General features: G+C 37.0%; 1 protein-coding gene across 1 annotated transcript; it reads right to left on the reverse strand.

Annotated features, from left to right (window-relative positions):
* Positions 1–325: 325 nt before the first annotated feature.
* trim9 (tripartite motif containing 9) lies at positions 326–22,942 on the reverse strand. The gene is made up of 10 exons (XM_079437006.1): positions 22,011–22,942; positions 16,346–16,441; positions 16,138–16,260; positions 12,054–12,164; positions 10,993–11,146; positions 10,715–10,860; positions 7,712–7,850; positions 3,857–4,160; positions 1,998–2,160; positions 326–1,748 (listed from the first exon to the last, which is right to left on the reverse strand). The coding sequence occupies exons 1-10, from the start codon at positions 22,848–22,850 to the stop codon at positions 1,671–1,673; spliced, it is 2,154 nt and encodes a 717-aa protein (XP_079293132.1). The 5' UTR covers positions 22,851–22,942; the 3' UTR covers positions 326–1,670.
* Positions 22,943–24,639: the final 1,697 nt, after the last annotated feature.

Here is a 24,639-nt window from a genome sequence, read left to right on the forward strand (position 1 = left end):
TAAAAATACATACAGCTAACACAGTCACTTGAATACACATCTTCTATGATGCACATGTTTCCAGTTTTTTAATTAAAATTAATTTTGATGTTTTTATAGGGCTTCAGTCAAAAATGTCTCAGACCTAAGATTTTTGAAAAACATAATTGTTAAATTATTATTGCTTCTTAATATTGTAACTGCAATGTAATAATTAAATTGTTATTTCAATTATATAAACCACATTACTACAAAGATTTAAAACGTAAACAGTAGCTAATAAAAATATTTTCCATTGCAAATTTGCACAAACTATTTTGGAAGGGAAATAACAGAAGAAGTTTTATATTGCACATAATCCAGTTTATTGAGCATAGATCTTTACAGATAACAACAATTCAGACACAATAGTAATAATAATAATACATTTCTTATATTGGGATTAATTTATTAAAAAATACAATTTACAATGGGTGAAATTGTCCCTCACTGCACCCAAACATTCAATTGTTTGTTGAGCATAAACCATCTGCTCAACAAACAGATAAAGTACAGCACCTGCCCCATATTTTAACCCCACCAGTGGGATTTTAAACATTTTTCTTAACGCAAAAGTACATCCTTTATGGTAAACTAATAGCCAATGATTCAAGCAGCTACAATGTATGCTGTCTTGTTTAAAGTTTCTCTCTTTTGGATTTGCAGCTCTATTCTTTAATATTGCAATATTTTCTCACATTGAACATAAGCAGCACCAGTTATTTGTTTAGCATTTGCTTTTAGCTTGTGCAGATTTGAGGCAGCAAAGGAGAAATAAAACAGAGAGAGAGAAACAAAAACTTTATTCATTCTCATCTCTCCATAATACGTTACGCAAGGCTGTGAAAATGCTTGTGTGTGTGTGTGTGTGTGCATGTATTTGTCCCAATTAGTGTTTTCTATTCTGTTTAACAAACAGAAAGCCATTACCTCCTCACTGACACATATTCAGCTCATTCTGGCATTGTCTAATACGTCTAATTGTATGTTCGCTCATCCACTGTGAATGCGGAAGGATGGAAATATCGGGTTTGGGTCAGGGTTTGAGTTTCAGGGTTTAGGATATATAACATTAACTAAGGCGTAATATGCATGAGGAGGTTGTAATAGTAGATATTTTACTCTAGTTTCTGTCCCCATCTGCAGTTAAAATCACCTTTATATGCAACAGAACAGATCTATGTAATGTAAAATGCATCCTCTAAGGTCTAACACATCAGTAACTTATGTCTAAGCTTAACTTCACACAGAGGATTTTATCATGAAGCAAAAGACAGACATCTGTTAATATCCAGTAATCTGGGAGTTCAAATCCATGAGCACCTTTTCCATAAAAACAACAATGACAACATCGATAATAATAATCATATCTAGAAAAAGTGTAAGAAAGAGAGAAGAAAATGATTAAAGAACTTCAATATCAATTTACCTCACATACATCAGGGTCAGAGTTAAGGTTAGGGTTAAGTTAGGGTTGAGTTAACCCTAACCCTCACATATATCGGGTCCGTTTACATTTCAGAACTCTCAGACCTTGTTAAAACGTATTAATGACTGTCAGCAGCAATTCCCCCGCCAAGTACTCACAGCTGAATCCATGTGCACTTGTCTGTGCATGTGTGTATGTATGTATATAAGTGTGCAATGACTCTTCAGCAGACTGAGCCTCCAGCTTCAGATTCTCCAGGTGTATAAAAATCAGGAATAGGCAGCCCAGAATGAAGAGTCACCTATGAAAAGAAAGACACACAAAAATGATTGCTCATAAAAGCCTTTTGGTCTATATTAGTATTTATACCCTATATACATTTTTGAAAGCAGGAAGAAGGAAGTATGTTGCATCATCACACAGATCTCATTACATTAGTTTTCACATAGTATATTCTTTCAAGTACAGTATATTTTTTGCATTATTCCCTTTAAAAGTATGCTGAGGTGTACTAAAATGCTTACAGTGAATAAAATGAAATAAATGTTACCTGAACATTGCGGTTGAGGCTGATGGCCGGGTAGTACATGCCCTCCAGTGTGTTGAAGGCAACGGGTCCCTGTTGCTCATCATTTATCAAAAACAACAGAATCCCACGAGAGAAATCCAGCAGCACTCCCACAGTCGCTCCTTTATTTATTCCTCCATCCGTACTGAGAGAAGGAGAAAAGAAAGAGAGAATAAATGAAAGGTGATGCACTGACCAAATAGAGTGCAAGACCTATAATAGGCGCTCATGTCTGACTCAATAAACCTTGACGATTCCTCTGCGTGTGAATAATATAAACCAGCAGCAGGTGGCAGTAATGCATCATATTTTCATCCACTTGTACACGCTGTAGTTTCCGAAGATGGTCCTCACTGTAGAACACAAGATCCAGGGGGCGAGGTTGGATCCAGATCCAACTCCTCCCACTTTATATATACCTAAACCTACCCGTCTCCACTCCCTGATGCCCACCCATCTCCACCCCCAAACCTACCCATCTCCACCCCCTAGATGTAGATCCAACTATGCCCCCTGGATCTTGTGTTCTGCAGTGAGGGGCTACTGAATTTCCGCCACAAATTAACCAGTCCCATCTTTTCATCATATATATTCTGTCTAAAACATTGCCCCCCCAAAAATGATAGCCAACCATATGTCAGCAAACATAAACATGCACATTAATTAACAAGCAGATAGCATTTCTGATATTTTTGCTGTTCACAGAGCCTAAGGGCTGTCACTCAGACAGGTGTGATTTCTCAGGACACCTATTTCAGTGATATCCCCCAGATAGTAGGGACATTTTCTGCATGTTAATCCACACCTATGGTGCCTTAGAAATAATGTTCAAATCCGATAGCAGATTCTACCACACCATCTATGCACAGGTAAAGACACTGAAGGTGGGAGAGTATGAAAGACAAAAAGAATGAAAACAGTAGAGCATATTGTTCACTGTGAATGCGTGGGTGAAGGTGTTATTTCTATATTGCCAGCTGATGGTGTGATTTATGAAACGGTAGAAATAGTGCTGTATTTGCAATCTCCAGATAAATGCTTTCCTTTTGAAATGTCAGTGGGTGTATTTTCTGTTTTGATAGAAAATCATGTTTGCTGGATTCTTCTATGTTGGCATCTTGTCACAACATTGGCAATACATTTTGTTGAAATTTCACAAATATATTTTAAATGTAGTTTATGAGTCATTATGTGACTAAGGACTATTTAGGACTATTAAGGACCTATAGAGGATATACATTTAATTATTAAAATTAGCTTCATTCATAGCTTCATCTAAATATAGCATCCACTTTGTAACCAAGAGCAACTGTGAATATTTTTGATAAGGCGCTTTATCAGGCTTTTATTCCCGAGAATTTCTTTCAATAATTTTATAATATAATATAATATACAGAGCTATATGACCTGTAGTGAATATTTTGTAATATATAATATAATATAATAATGCATTTTTTTCATGCATTTTTTTTTTGAAGTTGTAAATAAAAAAAGATTATTGGAGTATGATTTATTATAAAATACTACTACGGTTGTTCTATTTCAAAATTTCACATTCAGTGTGTTACTTGCTGTTTCTTTGTAACTGTGTAACTGTGAAATTTATAAGCAATTTCAGAGTTAAAATTGTTTCTACACCAATTGTTTTTCAGTGCATGAGCTGGTAGATTTTGCTAAAAACTGTGAGCAGTGTGGTCTTTAACTGGCAGTGCTTTTGAAAAAGTAATAACATGATGTATAGAAATTTAATTGTTTAATTTAATTTAATTTAATTCTCATGATAATCATTTAATCGAGAAGTTGCAAAACAAACACGCACACATAGACAAATGTATTCATACCGGTTGGTGTGTGAGTTGTTATGCATGAACCAGGAGCGGTTGTTGTCCACATACATGGCCCAGGCTTTATCATCCTTCCCCAGCATCACGTCCTTCATGACATCAACCCGGGCGACTCCAAACGCAGGGTCGGGGTGGTTGTCATAGCGATCGATGGTTATCTCCCAGTAGTGCACGCCACGAGAGAACCCTGTGTTGCCCATTACGACACGGTCGTCGTAACTGTTACATGTCACCGTGAGGTTGTCATTGGACAAGATGATGTCAGGGTGGGCCGACGCAGGGTCAAAGGTGAACCAGGCAACTGCAGAAACAACACACACATACACACCAGGGTTTCCGTTGTCCGGTAATTGCCGGACATTGGCCGGAAAAAAAATGAAATGTCCGACAAAATTAAATCTCTCCGGTCAAATTGTCCGATTAAAATGGCCTAATAATCCCGCCCCACTAACACAATCTGAATTTGAGAATAAGCCTAAAATGTATAAAGCAAAAATACACCGACCTTTGGCTATGTTATAAAGGAACAGGCTCTACCGTTTGAAAGTTATTAAACAACATCGCATGCTGCATTTAAAATAAAGCGCACGCCTAAGGGGCCGCTCACATATCGCGTCTTTTGCGCGCTCAAGTTCGTTATTTCAAATGGAGATGCGCGGTATGCGCGCTCATAATGGAAGCGACGCGGTCGCGGTGCGACGCGCTCGTTTTTTCCAGGCGCGTCCAAATCCATTGCTGAAATTTCCTTGTTGTAACGGAGAGCGCAGCTGATGGTTGTTTAGCAACGACAGACGCCTCCGGAGCGCAACCGCCCGAGCGCTTTGGAAAAAAAGAGAAAGCGGCGCGCCTAGCGTTTTCCACGCGTTTTTAGGCGCGATATGTGAATGGCCCCTGAAACGTCTATTTATAATAAGCGCAGCATTCTTTTGTAGGCCTATAATTCTAATATCGTTCTCACCTATTATATTATGTTATAGCTCTTCAATAATATGCAGAACCAGCGATCAGAAGGATTATTTGCCATTTTACAAGCATTGAGTCTGCGGACACCGCTCCTCTTATCGATGCCATAAGCCTGCGACGTGATGCCCTCGCTGTCATGACAGAGCTCCGTGGCTATGGAGGATTGCATTTCTCCACAGCCTGCTAAGTCCTCATATGTGATTTCAACGAAATGTATCCAGAGTGGACCAAGCTCGCCAAGATAGCCTGTGTAATCCCTGTCTCGAGTGTTCCTGCAGAGAGGGGGTTCTCGCTGCAGAATCGGATCAAGACGAAGCAGCGAAGTCGCCTTGCGGAGAACAAGGTTACGCGCCTTATGCGCATTGCAAGTTGTGGAGAAGTTTTGATTTTAAGTCGGCAGCTGCACAATTCAGCACTGCAAAACAGCGTAAAAAGTAGCCTAAAATGACAGTGTTATAGGCCTAGTCATTTGTTTGTTCCAGTTAATTTGACAAGGAGTCATTTCACGGTGGCCAATTTAAATGTTACCAGTTAAATGAGACATATTGAGAGTGTATAATTAAGTTCGCTTGAGTAAAAACAATAGGCTACTATTCAGATATTTTATGTGGGGAAGGGGGATTGGTTTGTTAAACTATGAATGTGAAACCATAGTAAAAACAATTGGGGTTGATTGACGCCAATCGGACGTTCATGTTTTTTCCGTCTATTTGAAAGTTAGGCTAATAAACGTTGCATTCTATACGGACTGATTATATCATTTTTTAAGTTACATAGCCTGCTTCCAGTTTTCCTCAACTTGACTAATTAAGAGGCGATATTTGACCGGCACATCACCAAAATGTCCGGAAAACGAAACCTCTGCCGGTCACTTTGACCGGCACCATTTTTTTCTAGCGGAAACTCTGATACACACATATGGTCACGAAGGCTTGCTGAGCTTTGATTTACCATAAGAATAAAAGTCCAGATGAGTTTATGAACACAGAGACACTGCAAATCAAACTTGCAAAGCAGACAAGAAAGGGTATATGAGGTTAACATAATGATGATGTTCAGCATTCATACCTGCTGCCAGAGTTTTACAACCATATGAAGGCAGACTCACTGAAATCAAGAGAAAGAGAGGAAAAGAGCGAGAGAAAGTTGGAGAGATAATGAAAAGTGGAAAAGGCAGAGAAATGCAGAGGACAGAAAATGCAGAGGGGTGGAAGGAAAAAAAAGAAAGTAACAGAATTGGGTACTGAAAGAGAGGAAGGAAAGCAGCAGATCAGGGAAGCTGGACTTCTTCAGCGCTTACAAGTGATAAACTACAATAGAGCGTTAGTACAGTTAACAGCACAATGATATTCATTTATATTAGTAACATACAATTAGACATACAATGGTGTTCATAAAGACCTCCACAGCAGACTTTCAGTGTGACGTCACTGGCACTTTCCATGAATACGGTACAAAAAGAGCCTGACATTTTTTTCTTTCTTTCTCTTTACATTAAATGATCAATGGTAAATGCAAAAATTTCAGAAGTTCAAAAAAAATAATAATTATAAGACCTGATTGATTTTCTTTAAATGATGATTTTGCAACAACGCAAGAATGTGTATAATTTACATTAAGTTTTAAAGTCTGACATATGAGAAAATAGTCAGAAAAATCTAATTTTTGAAATGTAAGAATATAATAAAATATAATATTATAACATAATAAAAAAAATGTAAAAAAACATTTTTTGTTAAGTATCATATTTGATACATCAAGCTTTTGTGGCTCATATAGTATGATACAGGAGAATATGGAGCTTAAATTTAAGAGGAAAAAACACCACAATTTTATTTTATTCAATTTTAAACTGAACATTTAAAAATTAGGTGCAGTTGCTGATATTTATATGGAAAAAGGTAAGATGAAATTCTGATAGCTTGCAATACAGCAATGATTGAGAGTTTTACTAATAAAGTTTCCTCAAAAGCCTGATGTATCATTTTTGATACTCACCTTTTAACATAAGCTTAAAAAAAATACAACATCTATACATTCTGAAAAAAAAAAAAAAAAAAAAAAAAAAAAAATATATATATATATATATATATATATATATATGTATAAAATAAAAAAAGTTAATGAGTTTTGGACAATGTTTAAGAGTGATACATACATGCAAAACTAGCTACTAATTACATTTTATGTTAGAAACTAGTTTAGTTTTAATTACTTAAAAAAGACCAAAGTATATGTCACAAATTCAGCCTCTGTGGCTCCCTCCGATCACCACCAGAGGGAACCATACTAACATTATCATTCGGACTCCATTTCCCATATCACCCCGTTCCTGAGACTGATTACCTGCACAGGTGTTCCTCATCAACCAGCATATATAAACCATTCCTTCCCCTCTCTCAGTGGAAGTCTTGTTCTTGCCCATGCAGACATTTCTGAGCGTTATTCCCGTGTTTGATTTCCTGTTGCTGACCTGGACTGTTATATCGATTACGAACGAACTCTGCCTGCCTACTCTGACTCTGCCTGCCTTGTTGACCTGCTCTATTCTCAGTCTGCCGCCTGCCCTGACCCTCAGCCTGAACTTGGTTTATGATTCTGCCATGTCTATATTGTGTTTACCGTCTGTGATTGACCTCTGCTTGTACGACTATTCTGTGGAACTAATAAAGCTGCACATGGATCTAAATGAAAATGCCTCCCCGTTACAGTATATCCTATTTGTGGAAACTGCACACTATATTGACATTTCTAATACAAATCTGTTGTATTATTTTGCACTGACATGCTCAAGCTTCCCTGTGCATTAAGAGTGACAGCATTCAATAGTAAGTGCGTGTGTGTGTGTGTGTGTGTGTGTGTGTGCAACAGTGAGATAACATCTCTTACTCTCTGATGTCTGCATGACAAGCGTTTTGCTGTACTGGCCGACTCCACTGGAGTTAAACGCTTTAACACGAGATTTATAAGCGCTGTTGAAGTGCAGACCATCCACAGTGCAGATCATCTCTGTACCAACGTACACTTCCTGCAGAATACACACTTCAGTTAATAAACACACATGGTTAACAATCTATATTCGTAATGAATATTTAGGGTACTGCTTACTGTACACTGCATTTTATATACTGCATACGATTTTTAAACGGAATACATGAAACAGTATACACGTTTCACACAATTTTATGATAAAATGTGTAAACATTTGGCAGTCTAATCAAATATTGAATGAAAAAAGATGTTAAAACCCTTTTTTACTTTGGGTTTATTGGTCACACTTGAAATGGATGGCCAGACTGAGCACACTGCTTTGCGGGATCTACTGTAGCATCCAGCACACAGTGCTCTCTATAAATGGCATTATGACAAACAAATACGTCCATGGCCAAAATGGGAATAATGTACTACCATACTACTCTTACTGTAGTAAGACTAGGTAACACTTATTACTAACTATTAACTATGACTTTTCCCTCAATAAACTCCTAATTTGCTGCTTATTAATAGTTAGGAAGGTAGTTGTTAAGTTTAGGTATTGGGTATGATTAGGGATGTAGAATAAGGTCATGTAGAATAAGGCATTAATATGTGCTTAATTACAACTAATAAATGGCTAATATTCTATTAATATGCATGCTAATTAGCAACTAGTTAAGAGACCCTAAAATAAAGTGCTACCTAAGACTAGTATACACAATCAAATTCAGCCTTGGTATTCCAAGGCACTTGGACAATTTGTATACAGAAATACTAGTATGTAGTATGCTAGTGTACTCTGTTTCTGCAGTATGTAGTAGACACACTTTGCATATTATGCTAATTTTCTATATGCTGATGAATCTCTTGGGAAAAACACAATGTGATACTGTTGCTAAAAATCGAACCAAAAATGGAGCAAATATGAGAACACATGAACCTGGCTTTCTAAAATAAGAGCTTGGCCTGTTTAGAGGAAAGTTGAGTGTGTGTGTCAATGTGTTGGTTACAATGTGTGTGTCTGAGAGAAAGTATTTCAATGGGAATGTGTGGCTATATATGGTGTATGTGTCTTAGTTTAATCTCAGGTGATTTACTTTGTGATCAGAACACCCAAAACATTTTTTTTTCTGGGGGGGGCTAATGTTTATTTAGCAAGGATGCATTAAATTGATAAAAAGTGAAAGTATAGACTTTTACTGTAGTTGTTACAAAAGCTTTGTTTCAAATACAGTACATGCTGTTCATTTGAACTTCCTTTTCATGAAAGAAACCTGAAAAACATGCATCACACAAAAACTATTAAGCAACTGTTTTCAATATTGATAATGATAATAAATATTTCTAGAGCAGAAATTCAGAATATTAGAATGATTTCTGAAGGATCGTGAGCCACTGAAGACTGAAGAAAATCAGCTTTGGCATCACAGGAATAAATTGCATTTTAAAATATACATTTATTTTAGATTGTAATAATATTTCACAATATTACATTTTTTTTCTGCATTTTTAATCAAATAAATTCAGCCTTGATGAGCATAATAAACCTCTTTAAAAAAACTTTTATATGCTAGTGTATGTAAAATCACATGAAATTAAATCACAAGGGGCCAAGTGTAAACAATGAGTGACAGTGGTTGTGTGTGTGCGTGCATGCATGTGTGATCATATAAGTGTGTGTATTTGTGGGTACAGTGGTCCTCTAATATATAAATAGAGTTCTGCAGCGAAAGGCGTGAATCATCTTTAGATTGCATTTTGCTGCAAATGTGAGATGAGACACCATGTTTGTGGACTTGACTTGATCTAATGGAAATACATGCGTGTCCCTCGTAGCTCACTCATTGTACGTCACTCATTCTGACTGCTCACAGCCAAATGTCAAATCCATGCTCAAAAATATCACTTTAATAATACAATGCACACTGACATCGGATGAGTGTGTATGTCCATGCTTATATGGATATTTACTCAAATTTTTCTTCCTTTAGAGCAAAACCTCTTTCTCTTGGACAGATCATTGAGTCAGCTGAGCAGAATCATCATGCAGTGTTGTCTGCTTTGAGAAAGAAAAGTAATACTAGACCATAAAAATAATAATGTATGGTCTCTGTATGATTCCATTTGCTCGAAATAGTCATTATTATTGCAATGTTGCTTACGATGAAGCTACAATATTTATACTGGTGTATGATGCTGAACTTTTATCATAAATTTCATCAATGTTGTGTATTTCCACATGATTTTGCACAGCTTTAGTTCCATACTGAAAATTAATGTGTGGATTTGAGATGCCGGCCGTTCAATTTAACTCCAATTTATGAAATATCAAGCTTTTCTAGCCCCACACTTTCTTTTGCATTCAGCTCAGAAATGTTTTTGGTGTGTATCCAGAAGCAACATGCCCACTGAAACTCAGAACTGTCTGATATCTGGACAATCTGATCAAAAAGAATCTAATAATTCCCATTCATTTTAATTGCAATTTATAGCGACTTCAGAATGGCTGAAAGATGCTTTTGAGCAGCAGAATAATTAAGATTTTTAAATTAAGATTAATATTTTTGAAAGAAGTCTGTGATGCTCACCAAGGATGCATTTATTTGAGAACCAAATCAGCATATTAAATTAATTTCTGAAGGTTCATGTGAAAATTCAGCTTTGCATTACAGGAATACATTTTATTTTAAAATATATACAGACAGAAAACAGTTATTTTAAATTGTAATAATATTTACCATTTTTACAGTTTTTTTTTTGTTGTTGTTGTTTAAATATATGCTGTATTAGTGAGCATAAGAGACTTTTCATGTTTTTCAAACATTAAAAATTTTTTATCAGTAATGCATATACAATCTTGAGAATGCAATAGCACAAAAGGGTTCACTGTGTGTATGTACTGTACATGACACTCACTCTGAACTGGCCTCCATTCCCATCATCTAGTTCTAAAATGTAGCCGTCCACAGCAATGGTGGAGAGAGGCGGCTGTTTCCACGACAGAGTCGCACTGTTGGTTTGAGTGCAGCACTCCTCTAACTGAAGAATAGGAGCAGCTGGAACTAAACACACACACAAAGCCACAAACAAAGATGGACAGGGTTATTTTGGGTCCAGTGTTCTGTCTTACTGTGTCATTAAGGAAAGCCATGCAAAAAATTGAAACGCCCAATCACATACACACACAGACTCACCCTTCATCTGGACGAAGTCTAACTGGTGTATGGTCTGCAGCAGGGGTCCGCTGTCCAGCGTCAGGTCAAAGTCACTGCTCATGCGAGGGGTCAGAGAGCCCTTCCCCCACTGATTCTCTGTCAAATGGACCCGTCTGATCAGAGCATCTGAAATCTACACACACACACACACACACACACACACACACAGACTGTAATTCAGAATATATTACACGGCATTAAGTCAAATTAATGAAGTGTTGCCATTATGTAAATGTATGACCTTCTGTTAATTTAATAAGAATCCTTGGAGCAAGAAACATTTTGTGATTGGAAAAGTTTTGGAAGGCAAAGTGTCATTAAGCAGGAGTCCTTGTATTTGAGGAAAAGTTTTATAGGATCACACTCTTTTTAACGAATACATTTGCATGCCCTTTCCACTCTTTTATAAGTAATTTCTAGGCAGTTTTCCATTTGTATATCAGGTACCAGTCTTTTTTAATCTTAGTGAATTGTACAAGTCTTCACTATGGTCCTTAACAGAACAATGATGTCACACTGGCTTTGAACCAGTTTTGCACAACACTCGCAAAGAGCAATATAATAACATTTAGTATAGATATTAAAGTTCTGGCCGACAATTATTTTCATGTTATGGTTGATACATGAAAAAAGAGATTATAAAATATTATATATTTTATTATATATATATATATATATATATATATATATATATATATACATACATATATATATATATATATATATACATAAATATACATATATATATATATATATAATGTATTATTATAATATGTAAAAAATGTAAAACTGCTATTTTTTATAAATAAATAAAAAATTAGACACTATAAATTACAATCAAAATACTTTTAAAAATATGCAAGAAGTGAATGTAGACATCGCCAAACTATAGAGTATGAAATAATGGCTAATGAAGATTACTTTAATAATACATTTCTTTTTATAACTATAGAGTATAAAATAATGGCTGATGACTATAATTTTAATAATAATTTTATCATTTAATCTTTATAACTATAGAGTATAAAAGGGTCAAGGACCTGCAAGAAGCCGCTGGGGTCGTTTTCTTTGATAACTTCCAGACAGTATTCCATTAGTCCTGTGGTCTGCCTCAACTTCACCGTGCAGTGGGATATCTGATCACGAACCACCTGAGACAAAAAAGGAGATAAAGAGGTAGAAAGAAAGAGAAAGAGAATGAATTCATGGTAACTGTGCTATGGCTGGGTTGCTAGGCAACAGCAGGACCAATAGTCTGCATCCTCTCTGAGCAGCAAACACATCACTGACCTTTTACAAAAAAACATTTTAAAATCCATTTGCACTTCATGACTGCATATTTCAATGGATGAATGTGTGTCAGTGTGTGCCTCTTCAACTTCTACTTAAACCTAGCGGCTACATCTCTTTTATGTGATGCACATCAAGTACACACTAATACACACACACACACACACACACACACACACGTCCTCCAAAGCTGTAGATGGCCTCAGAGAGCATCTAACCACATTGAATGATTCAAACATAAAACACTTCACATGAGAGCTGTTCAAATCCAAACAGTATGAGACAGAACTGAAGAAATGCAGTCTCATCTCGCAGAGCCTCTGGTCAAAACTAGAACCCCAACATCTTTGTAACCATGGGAACAGGTCTGTGGCACCATGGAGACAAGAAGGGAGAATAGGCTGATATAAGATGCCAGCAAAAAAGAAAAAGAAAATCTCACATACTATACAACTTTAACAGTATATTTCTCTTCATAACTCACAGACAAAAATATATGTGTCAACTTTCAATGTAATAAAAATGTATCTATGCCAAAAGTAAAAGTACCATTAACTGACTTACTGCAAAAAGTAGACCACAATTAAATCAAACAAAAAACTATAATGGAGGAAGCATCATTATGGATTGCAGATTACGGATTATTATATATTTTGGCCAAAAGCAACAGTTTAAATTTAAAATGCCTTAATGATGGATTTGTTTCTTACAAACACACAGTGTTAACGTATAGACTGGAGTTGTGTTGATTATTTCTGGATAATTGTGATGTTTTTATCAGCTGTTTGGACTCTCATTTTGACGGCACCCATTCACTGCAGAGGATCCACTGGTGAGCAAATGATGTGATGCTAAATTTAGCCAAATCTGATCCAATGACGAAACAAACTCATCTATATCTTGTATGGCATGATGTTTTATTAACAACATTTGGGAGGAGCACGTCAGATACTAATTAAACACAAGTGGTATGCACTCAAGTTAATCAATGCACAGATATAAATACAGCTGACATACCTCTATTCATTTGACGGTTAATCAGCATCCCTCCACCGCCCCTTCTCCACCCAAAAGTATCACTAGAGTTCTCACCACACTATGGGGTCAACTTTTACATTTGCATACATTTAAATCCGGACACGTCATTTAACAACTACCCACTGGAAGACCAAATCAGTATCATGCTAGCGCATTATAAGTGACTGGAGTATGACAAGAATTCTTGAGACTGTTTAAAAGCACACTGATTTTACATTTGGTTACTTGCCATTTCACAGCTGCATTTCAACTAAAAAGAATTGCAGTACACTAACTATAGATGCAGTCTCACTGGAGCAGCTTGGGATTCAGAGTCTCATTCAAGGACACAATGACTCGAGGTTAAACATAATATCTCTGTGTTAATAGCCCAGATTTTTAACCATTAATCTGCGTTACCCCTATGATAGAAAACCTTTTCATATGGCTTTTCAGGACCGCTTCCCACGTATCGACAAGGACACGAAAGGTTCAGTAGACTGTTTGCTTTAAACGAATGGTTATTGTCATGGTGTAAAGAACAGAAACTGCTCTTTGTTAATAATTGGAATCTTTTCTGGGAGCGTCCTAGGCTTTTTCGTGCTGATGGCCTGCACCCCAGCAGAGTCGGAGCGAAACTTCTGTCGGACAACATCTCCAGGACGCTATGCTCCATTTGAATAGTAAGCCAATTCTCAAATAACTGCTAGGATGACTTTTGTTCTACCCACTTAAAAGATGTACTTGCATTGTCTAATCTATACAGACTGTGTCTGTTCCCCGAATAGCGAGGTCAAAATATAAATAGAAAAAATCTGATCGTGATTAAACCAGAAAAATGCAAAATAAATGAACAAAAACTATTTTTAAAGCTTGGGCTCCTAAATATTTCACAAATTCACAAATAACCTGCCTGATTTATCTCAACTGCTCTGTGTACCCATAAATACACATGAACTAGACGAAATGACTAGCAAAATGGGACTATCTTCTCTAATACATTAGAAGCTGTTGCCCCCCTCAAATTGAAAAAGGTTAGAGAAAAACGTACTGCGCCATGGTACAACAGTTATACCCATTCTCTCAAGAAAGAAACTCGTAATCTTGAGCGCAAATGGAGAAAAACTAACTTGGAAGTTTTTAGAATTGCGTGGAAAAACAGTATGTCCAGCTATAGACAGGCTCTAAAAGCTGCCAGGGCAGAGCATATCCGCAAACTCATAGATAATAACCAAAACAATCCAAGGTTCTTATTTAGCACAGTGGCTAGATTAACAAATAAACACACGCCACCCGATCTAAATATTCCCTCACAGTTTAATAGTAATGAGTTTATGAATTTCTTTACTGATAAAATAGATAACATTAGAAATACAATAACAAATATATATTCTACTGCGTCTAGTATTTCAGCTTCATTCATCGCACCCAAAGAAAAACTGCAGTGCTTTACAACTATAGGACAGGAAGAGCTAAATAAACTTATCAGTGCATCTAAACCAACAACATGTTTATTGGATCCTATACCCACTAAACTACTGAAAGAGTTGTTACCTGTAGCAGAAGAACCGCTTCTCAATATTATTAACTCATCGTTGTCTTTAGGTCACGTCCCAAAACCATTCAAGCTGGCGGTTAAGCCTCTTATTAAGAAACCACAACTAGATTCTAATGAACTGGCAAATTACAGACCCATTTCAAATCTGCAATATATAAATATATTGTGGAAACTTAATTTCCTGTAGAGCTGCTTTGCAATGATTTGTATCGCAAAAAGCGCTATACAGATAAACTTGAATCTTGATAGAAGCTTAGGCTAGAAACAGGCTGTTTTGACACACCAACAATGGCTGCTGATTAGCCCTGCTGCCTGAAGCATGAACCTATTCTGAATCCAACTTTGGCAGAAAAGAGATTTAATGAATTTTTAATGGGGAAGTAGAAAATATCCTCAGTGCCCAGTCATCTGTTGCCCTAATACAGAAATGTGTGGAGATTTCCATGAATATTAGTTAATAAACTAAACACTAAACTAAATTCATCATTTACCCTCATGTTATTCCATACAGCCTACCTCTAAGACTCTAAGACAAATGAAGATATTTTAAAGAATTTTGATAACAAAACATTTTTATTCCTGTTGACTTATTTATTTTTGTCCATACAATGGAAGTCAATGGGAACCAAAACTGTTTGCTTACAAACATTCTTCAAAATATCTTCTTTTGCGTTCCACGGAAGAAACAACATTTGTAACATTTCCACGGTATGAAATAACATTTTTGGGTGGACTTTATGTGCCTTCAGTGTATTTTACTATAATTCTATTCCTACAAAGCTACTAAAAAATGTGGCCCAATAACTGAAAAGTGAACGTTAGACATGCACGTTGAGGAACATTTAATCCCTTCAGTGACTCACATGCATCTAGAAACACCAAGCTGCATAATTAGTTTATGCTTTTAACCATCTTGCTGTCTTATAGGCCTAATAATAATGGATATGTGCCCCTGCAGCCCAATAGTTTGTCACTTCACTCTAAAATATGGCTCAATAATATATAGGAATTTTATGTATTGATATTTCACAGGCATTTTACCTGTATTCTGAATTAAAAATTGTGTTTTAGGATTAAAGGAAATGTCTTTAAATTGAACAGAAAATATCCTTGTAGAATATGACTAGTTTCTTTTCCATTTTTCCACAGATTTTTTATTACAATGTACAATTCTTGTCACATTTACATAAAACAAACAGCATATGTATTTATAGACAAACTTCCATTGGGTTGGGGATGTCTTGTGTGGTTGTGCTTACTGAGAGTTTGTGTTCATGTTCTTTGGTTACTCTGCTGAGAAGCTGAGCTTTCCTGCGGTTGAGAGCTTCAATCAGAGCATCACACTGGGCAACCAAACATGCCTCGAATTCAACTCCATTCTCCTGAAACACAAGGTGAGGAAAGAATTAGATAGTAAAAGTTGATACAGCACTGCACAGTTGTGTGTAAAAGTGCAAGTGTGCATACCTGTATGTGTTGTACCATATTTCTGAGCTGCACCAGGAACTCTTTGGCCTCTGTGGCCCGATCAGACAGAACATTCAGTGCTTGAGAGAGCTGTCCCTGGAAACATAAAGACAGAAGGAGAGGGAGATGTGAGAAGATATAGGAACTATATATAAAGAGCAATTGAACTTTACTAACCTAATTTTACTAAAGCTTTAGTAATGCATGGATTTAGGTTACGTGTGGACCTCTCTAAAACGTTTTGGATAAACCAGTTCCAAAATTCTAACAACAGCCTTGACATTTGGAAAATAAACAACTTCTGTTTCTGTCTGAAATATTTTCTAATTTATTTTGTGAGTAAACTTTCTGTAAAACAAAATTATAAAAATAATCATATTAATATTAATACTAATAATAAAAAGTTCAATTTTATGCGTTTTATGTTTTAGTACAATACACTTCAATTCAGAAGTTCGAGGTTATTTAAAATAACTTAATACATTTTAAAATGTAATTTATTCCTGTGATGACAAATCTGAATTTTCAGCAGCCATTACTCCAGTATTCAGTGTCACGTGATTCTTCAGAAATAATTCTGATATGCCGATTTGGTGCTCAAGAAACATTTCTTATTATTTTCAATGTTAAAAACAGTTATTCCACTTAATATCTTTGTGGAAACCATGATACGTTTTTTCAGGATTTTATTGATGAATATAAAGTTTAAAAGAATAGGCCTAGCATTTTTTTAACTTTTGCCGTTTGACTTTTTTGTAACATTGTAAAAGATTTACTGCTACTTTTGATCAACTGAATGCATTTTAGCTGAATTAAAGTAAATTATTCTTTAAAAAATAAATAAAAAAATCTCACTGACCCCAACTTTTGAACAGTACTATGTAAATCTTGACTTTTTTTCTGTATTTTAGAGATTTTAAAGAGACCCAACATTTTATTAAAATGACATATAATAATTTTTTATCTTTACTATAATTTTTTCTGTACTCTTAACACTTTAACACAGTTAAACATTGTTTAATCTGCTACAACAGGGAAGCAGTGATGTACATGAAATGTGTTTATGCTAGAAAGTTGAGTTGAGCGAGGAAGTGACATAATTTGTGAGAGGTTAGTCATTAAATCTGTCATTGAAAGAGTGGGTGAGAGAATAGGAAGAGGAGTGAACGTGCGTATGTGTGTGTGTGCGTCAGGCACAGTGAAAGGATGTTGCTTTAGAGTGGGAAAAATATCCCATTATAAATGTTCTCACATTGCTATGACAACCATCCGCCAAGAGACCTCCACTTTCATTTGTGATCTGTTCTCAAACGAGGAACAAAAATGAGAGAACAAGTAATGAAACACAGTGATCCAAATTTTATTCTATGGCCTACATACTACACCACAGCCATATACACTACAGCACTACGCTCTAGAACGTTACATACTAGAGCCGTATGACAGCCTCACACATTAAAGGACAGCACATTACAGCACTGCACACTAAAGCAATGCATACTAACATACTAGACATACTAAAGTCCTACGATGAGAACCCACCAGGTGCAGTGTTACAGAACCATATCTTAAGCATTTGTCCTAATTGAGAACTGAAATCACCACTGTTAGTAAACAGATAAGACAGGATTCTGGAGTTCAGTTGGTTCTGTAATAAGGGCCCAGTTGCTACAAACACATTAGTTAAATAATTAGGGAAAAACACCACAAGCAGAACCCTTGTCTTTTCTTGCACTGGCCAATTTTGAGATTTTGGGCTATTGTGCTTCCATAGTATGTCTAAAATAAAAATAAGAATTTTGAACCTGGCTTCATCCAATGTTCACATTTCCATTCTGGAAAATGTATGCAAATAAATGCATATTTAAATAGATAATGCCTCATTTGTTTTTAAACATAACATTTCAGAAAATGTACTACAAAACAATTGTCCTAACGTACTGTAATTAATCAAGTGTGGTGAAACCTATTTGAAATTTACCGCATTCACCTGTGCTGTCTTTCCTTAGTCTTGCCAATAAATGTAAATGTATCACAAGAGTTTTCTTACCTTAAAAGAGTTAGTCTCATTTAAAAATGTTACACACTAGAATACCACATATAGAGCCCAACATATCATTACACACTACGCACTACTAGTTTGGTCATGCAATAGTAGACGGGGTGGGCAGCAGGGGCAACAAGAATATTTAAAAAACATGTTTGGAAACAATCATTTTTTCACATTTCCATTTGGTGCACTAGCGGCACAAAAACGGCACACTTTGAGAAAAAAGAGGGAAATCATTCCAGACTCATCATGGAAATCATTCTGTTGCATTTGAACTTTAAAATAAATCTTTAGCTATGTATGTTAGTAATAAACCAGTTCCAAAATCGAACGACAGCATTTTCACTGGACAATAAACAATTTCTGTTTATAATTTAGTGAACTGTTAGTAAAATCTGTAAAATAATCATGCAAAATAAGTGAAATGTTAAAAAAAACAAAAAATTCTATATATGGAAACATTATATCTGACACCCAGGACTCTAGATATAGGCATTGGCCATTTCTGTGGACTACTATTTTACCAATAAAAATATTAAAATTTGAATATTTGGCACTGTTGCAAAAAGCAGTAATATACTCCCTTCAAGTAAAAAGACTTTCAGAGCATCAACACATCACAGGCCCCATTTCCTGCTTGCTGTGTAAGTGTCTGTGCATGGAAAGATAGATGGAGAAATGGAGAAAAAGAGAAGCATATGGTGCCCTGAGGCTACAGCAAAACTACAATCTGTTTAGTGAATGACGAGCAAGTTTCTGCAATGCGGAAAGAGGCCATTTTCCTCTGATATGAGGCCAACTCGCCAGTGTTCAGTGAAACAGCTACATATGGGTCCATAGTAGAGGACACTGATCCAAGATCTGATCTCTCTGTGTTAGTGTGTCCCAGGTGCTAAAAGGGGGAAGCCGTATTTGGGTCTGCTGTGATGCTGCTGCTGTCCCAGTTCAAACTGATATTATGCAGCCACAACATCAGACATGGAGCCCTGAACAGAGAGTAATGTAACTGAACACAAAATGACGCAGCTCAACACATGGAGTAATGCAGTGCTTGAAATGCGGGAGTGGATATTGAATAGGAATGGTTTCTAGTGCAAGGTAACTTTTTCTGCTCTTACAGCTGTCTGCACATGGAAATGTCTCCTCACCTAATTAAAAGCTGACAGAGGGGCAAATGTTAGTACCATATATCAGAGATCAAGCCAAACTGCCAAATAAAATGCAATCAAATGCCTGAAATGTACTATTTGTAATCATTTTATTGAGTTTCTAATGAACAGACTTCAAATTTATAGTAATTTATCAGTCAAAATTAGATATACACAACTGTTCAAAAGTTTGGGGTCTGTAATATTTTTTGAAAGAAGTTTCTTATATGTTACTCTGGACCACAAAACCAGTCTTCAGTGTAAATTTTTCGAAATTGAGATTTATACATCATCTGAAAGCTGAATAAATACGCTTTCCATTGATGTATGGAATATTTGGCCAAGATACAACTCTTTGAAAATCTCAATCTGAGGGTGCAAAAAAATCTAAATATTGAGAAAATCGCCTTTAACATTGTCCAAATGAAGTTCTTAGCAATGCATATTACTAATCAAAAATTAAGTTTTGATATATTTAGGGTAAGAAATTTACAAAATATTTTCATGGAACATGATCTTTACTTAATATCCTATTGATTTTTGGCATAAAAGAAAAATTGATAATTTTGACCCCATGCAATGTTTTTGGCTATTGCCACCCCAGCGACTTAAGACTGGTTTTGTGGTCCAGGGTCACATATGCTCACAAAGGCTGCATTTATTTGATTTAAAAAATACAGTAAAAACAGTAATATTGTGAAATATTCTTAAAATTCAAAATAGCATTTCTATTTTAATATATTTTAAAAAGTAATTTATCCTTGTGATGGCAAAGCTGAATTTTCAGCATCATTACTAAAGTCTTCAGTGTCACATGATCCTTCAGAAATCATTCTAATGCTGATTTGGTGCTTTAGAAACATTTCTTATTATTATCAATGTTAACAATAGTTGTGCTGCACAGTATTTTTGTAAAATATTAAATATTAATACAAAAATATGAAGCAGCAGAACTACTTTACACATTGATAATTTCAGGATTCTTTGATGAAGATAAAGCTCAAAAGATCAGCATCACTCATAAAATTAATCTTTAAAAAAAACAATAATTTAATAATACTTTATAATCTGTAGCAAATCTCCAAGTTAATATCCATTTTCATATTATCATTATGGTGTATTAATTCACTTGTAGCATTTAAAATGACTGGCTTTAGTTTTTAGTGTGTATTTTTTTTTACATTGCCTATTTATCACTTATCAGCCATAGCAATAATTATCATCCTATCATATCACCCAGTATATTTAATATTGAAGCATCACTAGTGGTCTCACGCCAACATTTCTTCTAAGGCATAACCTGTGTGAGCCGTGTTAAACCATGTACTTACTGATCCACCATCTTCGTCCCTGTTGATTGCTCATGTTAATGGTTTCTAAATAAATAAAACAGTCTTGCTGTGTTTACTGCTAAATTAACTCACAATTTATTAACTCACATAATGCATGCATGTTAGGACTAGGAGAGAGAGGGGGGACTCTTTCTTCATTCTTCGCCTCTCCTATGGATACTGTCTTTCTCTTCCACAGACAGACACAGTAAATCAGCTCACTGCCTCACTGTATCATGTTGCTACAACAACAGGCCATGGCCACTGCAGTTTTACATGTTCCCTGAGGAATCCAGACACACACAGTTAACACGAGCATCCTGTACGGTTGAGTTCCCATCAACAGATATTTGGAAAATAACACAACATCACAGGAGCATTTAACCTCCATCACTTTAAAACAGCACAGAATGTGCACCGCAGATGCCTCAAAATCCACACAAGCATATTTTCCATCAGATGGTTTGTCTTGAATACCTGGATTTGAATTACTTTGGGCTTTTTTTCTGTTGAATCTAAGCTGGAGAGCTGGTGTGCAAGTGTTTTTCATTTGGCCTGAATCATGGCTGGTTGTGTCGTGCGCTGGGTTTTAATTAGACCGGTGGTGTCTCACCCATCACAGTGACTCTTACTGCACTATAGGCATTTTATACTAAAACCAGAGTGCTCAGCCCACTGAAAAAGGAGATTTGAGCTGGCTTTAAAATGATTTAGGGCACTTTTGAGCTGGTCAGACAGCACACTCTAAGAAATAAAGGTTGATGATTCCATGAATAAGGTTTAACAACCATGGAATCTTTCCACACAAAAGGTTCTATACAGTGGGAAAAAAGATTCTTTACACAATAAGAAAATAATGATTATTTAAAGAACTGTTCACTCAAGGATTCTTTGGGAAAGCAAAAATAGTTCTTCTATGACATTACTCCTTTTTGAGACCTTTATTTTTAAGAGTGTAGCAGACCAGGTTGCTGACCAGCTAAACCAACTGAAAACCAATTTACCCAGACCGTGAAACATCCAGACCAGGTTGTCCATCTGTTAGACCAGCTTAAACCAGGCTGGTTTTAAGATGCTTTTTTAGTCATCAGTGATTTTTTTAAATAGTAAACAACAATCTCAATCAGTTTCCCCACCTTGTGGAGCTTCCACATGGCCCCCAGCGCTTTGACCTCATGAGTGGAGTGTTTGCCGTCCTCCAGACACTGGTAGCACACGGGGGTCTTACACTGGACGCAGTACATACTCAGGTTCTCCAGCTCGTGCTCGGTGCATGTGGAGATCTTCCGGGGGCTAGCGCGGCGGCTGATTCTGCCTTGAGCCGGAGGCACGAGCCGGTGTTTGGCCAGCGGACCCCGGGGCGGATGGCATCTCAGGCGGCACGGATCGCAGTAGAAAACGTCACACTGTTCGCACATAACCGTCGCCTCGCGGGGGCTCTTCTCGCACAGCTGGCACTTGAGCGCGGCCGCTTTGCTCTGCTGGTACCGGTCCACAACCCCCTCCAGCACACGGTTCTTAGGGAAGCCCCGGAGCCCCCGGTCGTCCAGCGTCAGGCTGCGGTGGCATTGCGGGCAGGTAAGGCAGGAGTTCCGCGGGACCGGCGGCAGGACGCCGGTGTGAGGCAGCAGGTGGTGTTGCGCCTGGGGTGGAGGAGGCATGGTAGGGGGAAAAACGCGCACCCCGTTGGGGGACTTCTGGCACGGGGTGGTCGGTGCGCTCACGAACCCGCCGTAAGAGCCGTATCCGCTGTCCGCCTCGCTGTACAGACTCATTTTATCCAGGTCTAAGTAATCATAATCGGAGACGCCGGAGCCTGACGCGCGGCTGCTCTGCGGGGATTCGGCGTCGGGCGTCTGCACCAGGATGTTTCTCGCGCAGGCCAGGCAGATATTATGCGAGCACGGCAGGATGATCGGCTCGCGGAAAAACGAGCCGCACACCGGGCATTTTAACTCCTCTTCCATCTCATCCATCTTGTCTTGTTGATAAGGAGGCTTCCTGTGAACGAAAACGGAATATTCCCTCCGATGGCAGCTCTTCACGTACGCGTCTCCTTCGCGCTCTCCGTCCTATGCACCGGAGGATAGAGGAGGGGGCGGTATAAATTCGGTGGGCGTAGGCCGACTCCAGTACTGGTGCTCGAGCTCCAACAGCTACTGCATAAAATCGCTGTCAGTTTACGCGATGAGCTCCAGGAATCCAATCACACTGACGATGCAAAGTATGGCAGAAGTGCTTGATGAATTTGAGACACAGCCAGTGTTTGTGGTAGTGCACCTGCTCTAAGAGCGCGCCTGATTTTCCCATCCAAGGTGTGTTTATGTAGGCTACATCACAAGTCACTCTTCAGCTCTAGTGTTTGACAGCAAAAAACGTCGGAGCTAAAGCTGAAATGTTCTTTCCTAATTGCTAAGTGGTGATAATTGCTCCAGGCAGAATTTTCACGGTAACCAAAAAGAGAGCAAATAGATCAAAATAATACAAAAGAGAAATTGGTTTGTCGATATAGATGTGAGCCAGTAGTTGTTGCTATGGTTACCTCTCAACAAAAAACGATATCTGTTCAAACAAACTCGTATTTGAATATGTGTCGATATAATTTATATACGGCCAGAGACACTTAGTCAGCAGTTGTTGCTATTTCACCTCCCAACGCAGAAGCAATTTATTTATTCAGACAAAATTTTATGTGAAAGATTGTGAAAATTATTGTACACAAATTCGATACATTTTCAAATATATAGCCTATATATGAAGAGTTTATTTGAAAAAACGTTTCTTTTTTTTTTTACATTTTCAAAAATCAAGTTTTTTATGATGTTACCGTGTTCGTATTGTGTTTTATTTTGTTAGTTAGCAGCTAGCTGTTTTTTTTTTTTGTAACCTAGTCAAAAAACAACAACTGCAGTTTCATTGAGAATAATTGGAAAGCAAAATTAAAAAAGCTTGATTTTTGAGAATTGTTAAAACAGAGTTATCTGTTTTTGCAAATTAACTCTTTATACAGGCCTATATCTTCTCTCCTATATCAGACGTGACAACAAAATAGGCCAAATAGGCCTGCTTTACTTATTTATCAAATTATTATTGATTTACACGTCACAAATAAATCACAATAACTGTGGTTTTCTTTAAAAAAATATTTTGATTGTTCTCAAAATAAAAAAAGTTGACAACCCTTAAAGGCATTGTAAAATTGTCACAGTTTTAAAGCTGTAAAGATGATATTGATGTTTAATTTTGCTTATAAGACTTTCTCAGGATCACTGACAGGAAGGTAATACTGTGTTTTAGAATAATCTGGATGTTGTTTGTCAGATGCTATTGATTTGACCAAATTTTTGACCTCTGTGTTGTATTGTGTCATGTGACACGTGTGAGCATCTGAAACGTGAGTGCTAGCAGAGGAGTGCAGGAGAGTGTGTGTGTGGGTGTATTGAGGTTGTTGTAGAGTGTGTGTGCGTGCTAGAAAGCCTGTGATTGAGTGCCATGTGAATTTTGTCCGTGTGCCACTCTCGTGAGTATCTGTGTGAGAGAGACTTGGTGGGGGGGGAGGGGGGGAATTAATTGCTTAATCATTTTTATTCTTATGACAGTAATTGGGTCACAGAGCAGGCTCTAAACTGATGCCAGTAGTTATTGAGGTTCTCAGAGCAGAGAGTCAGCCATAGTGGCATGACAATCTTCAACGAGATGCTTAGATCTTGACCTTCTTAAACACAAATTAATCCAACATAATTATGGGAGAATTAATGTCAATGG

This window comes from Barbus barbus, assembly GCF_936440315.1.
Source record: "Barbus barbus genome assembly, chromosome: 16".
Taxonomy (NCBI): domain Eukaryota; kingdom Metazoa; phylum Chordata; class Actinopteri; order Cypriniformes; family Cyprinidae; genus Barbus; species Barbus barbus.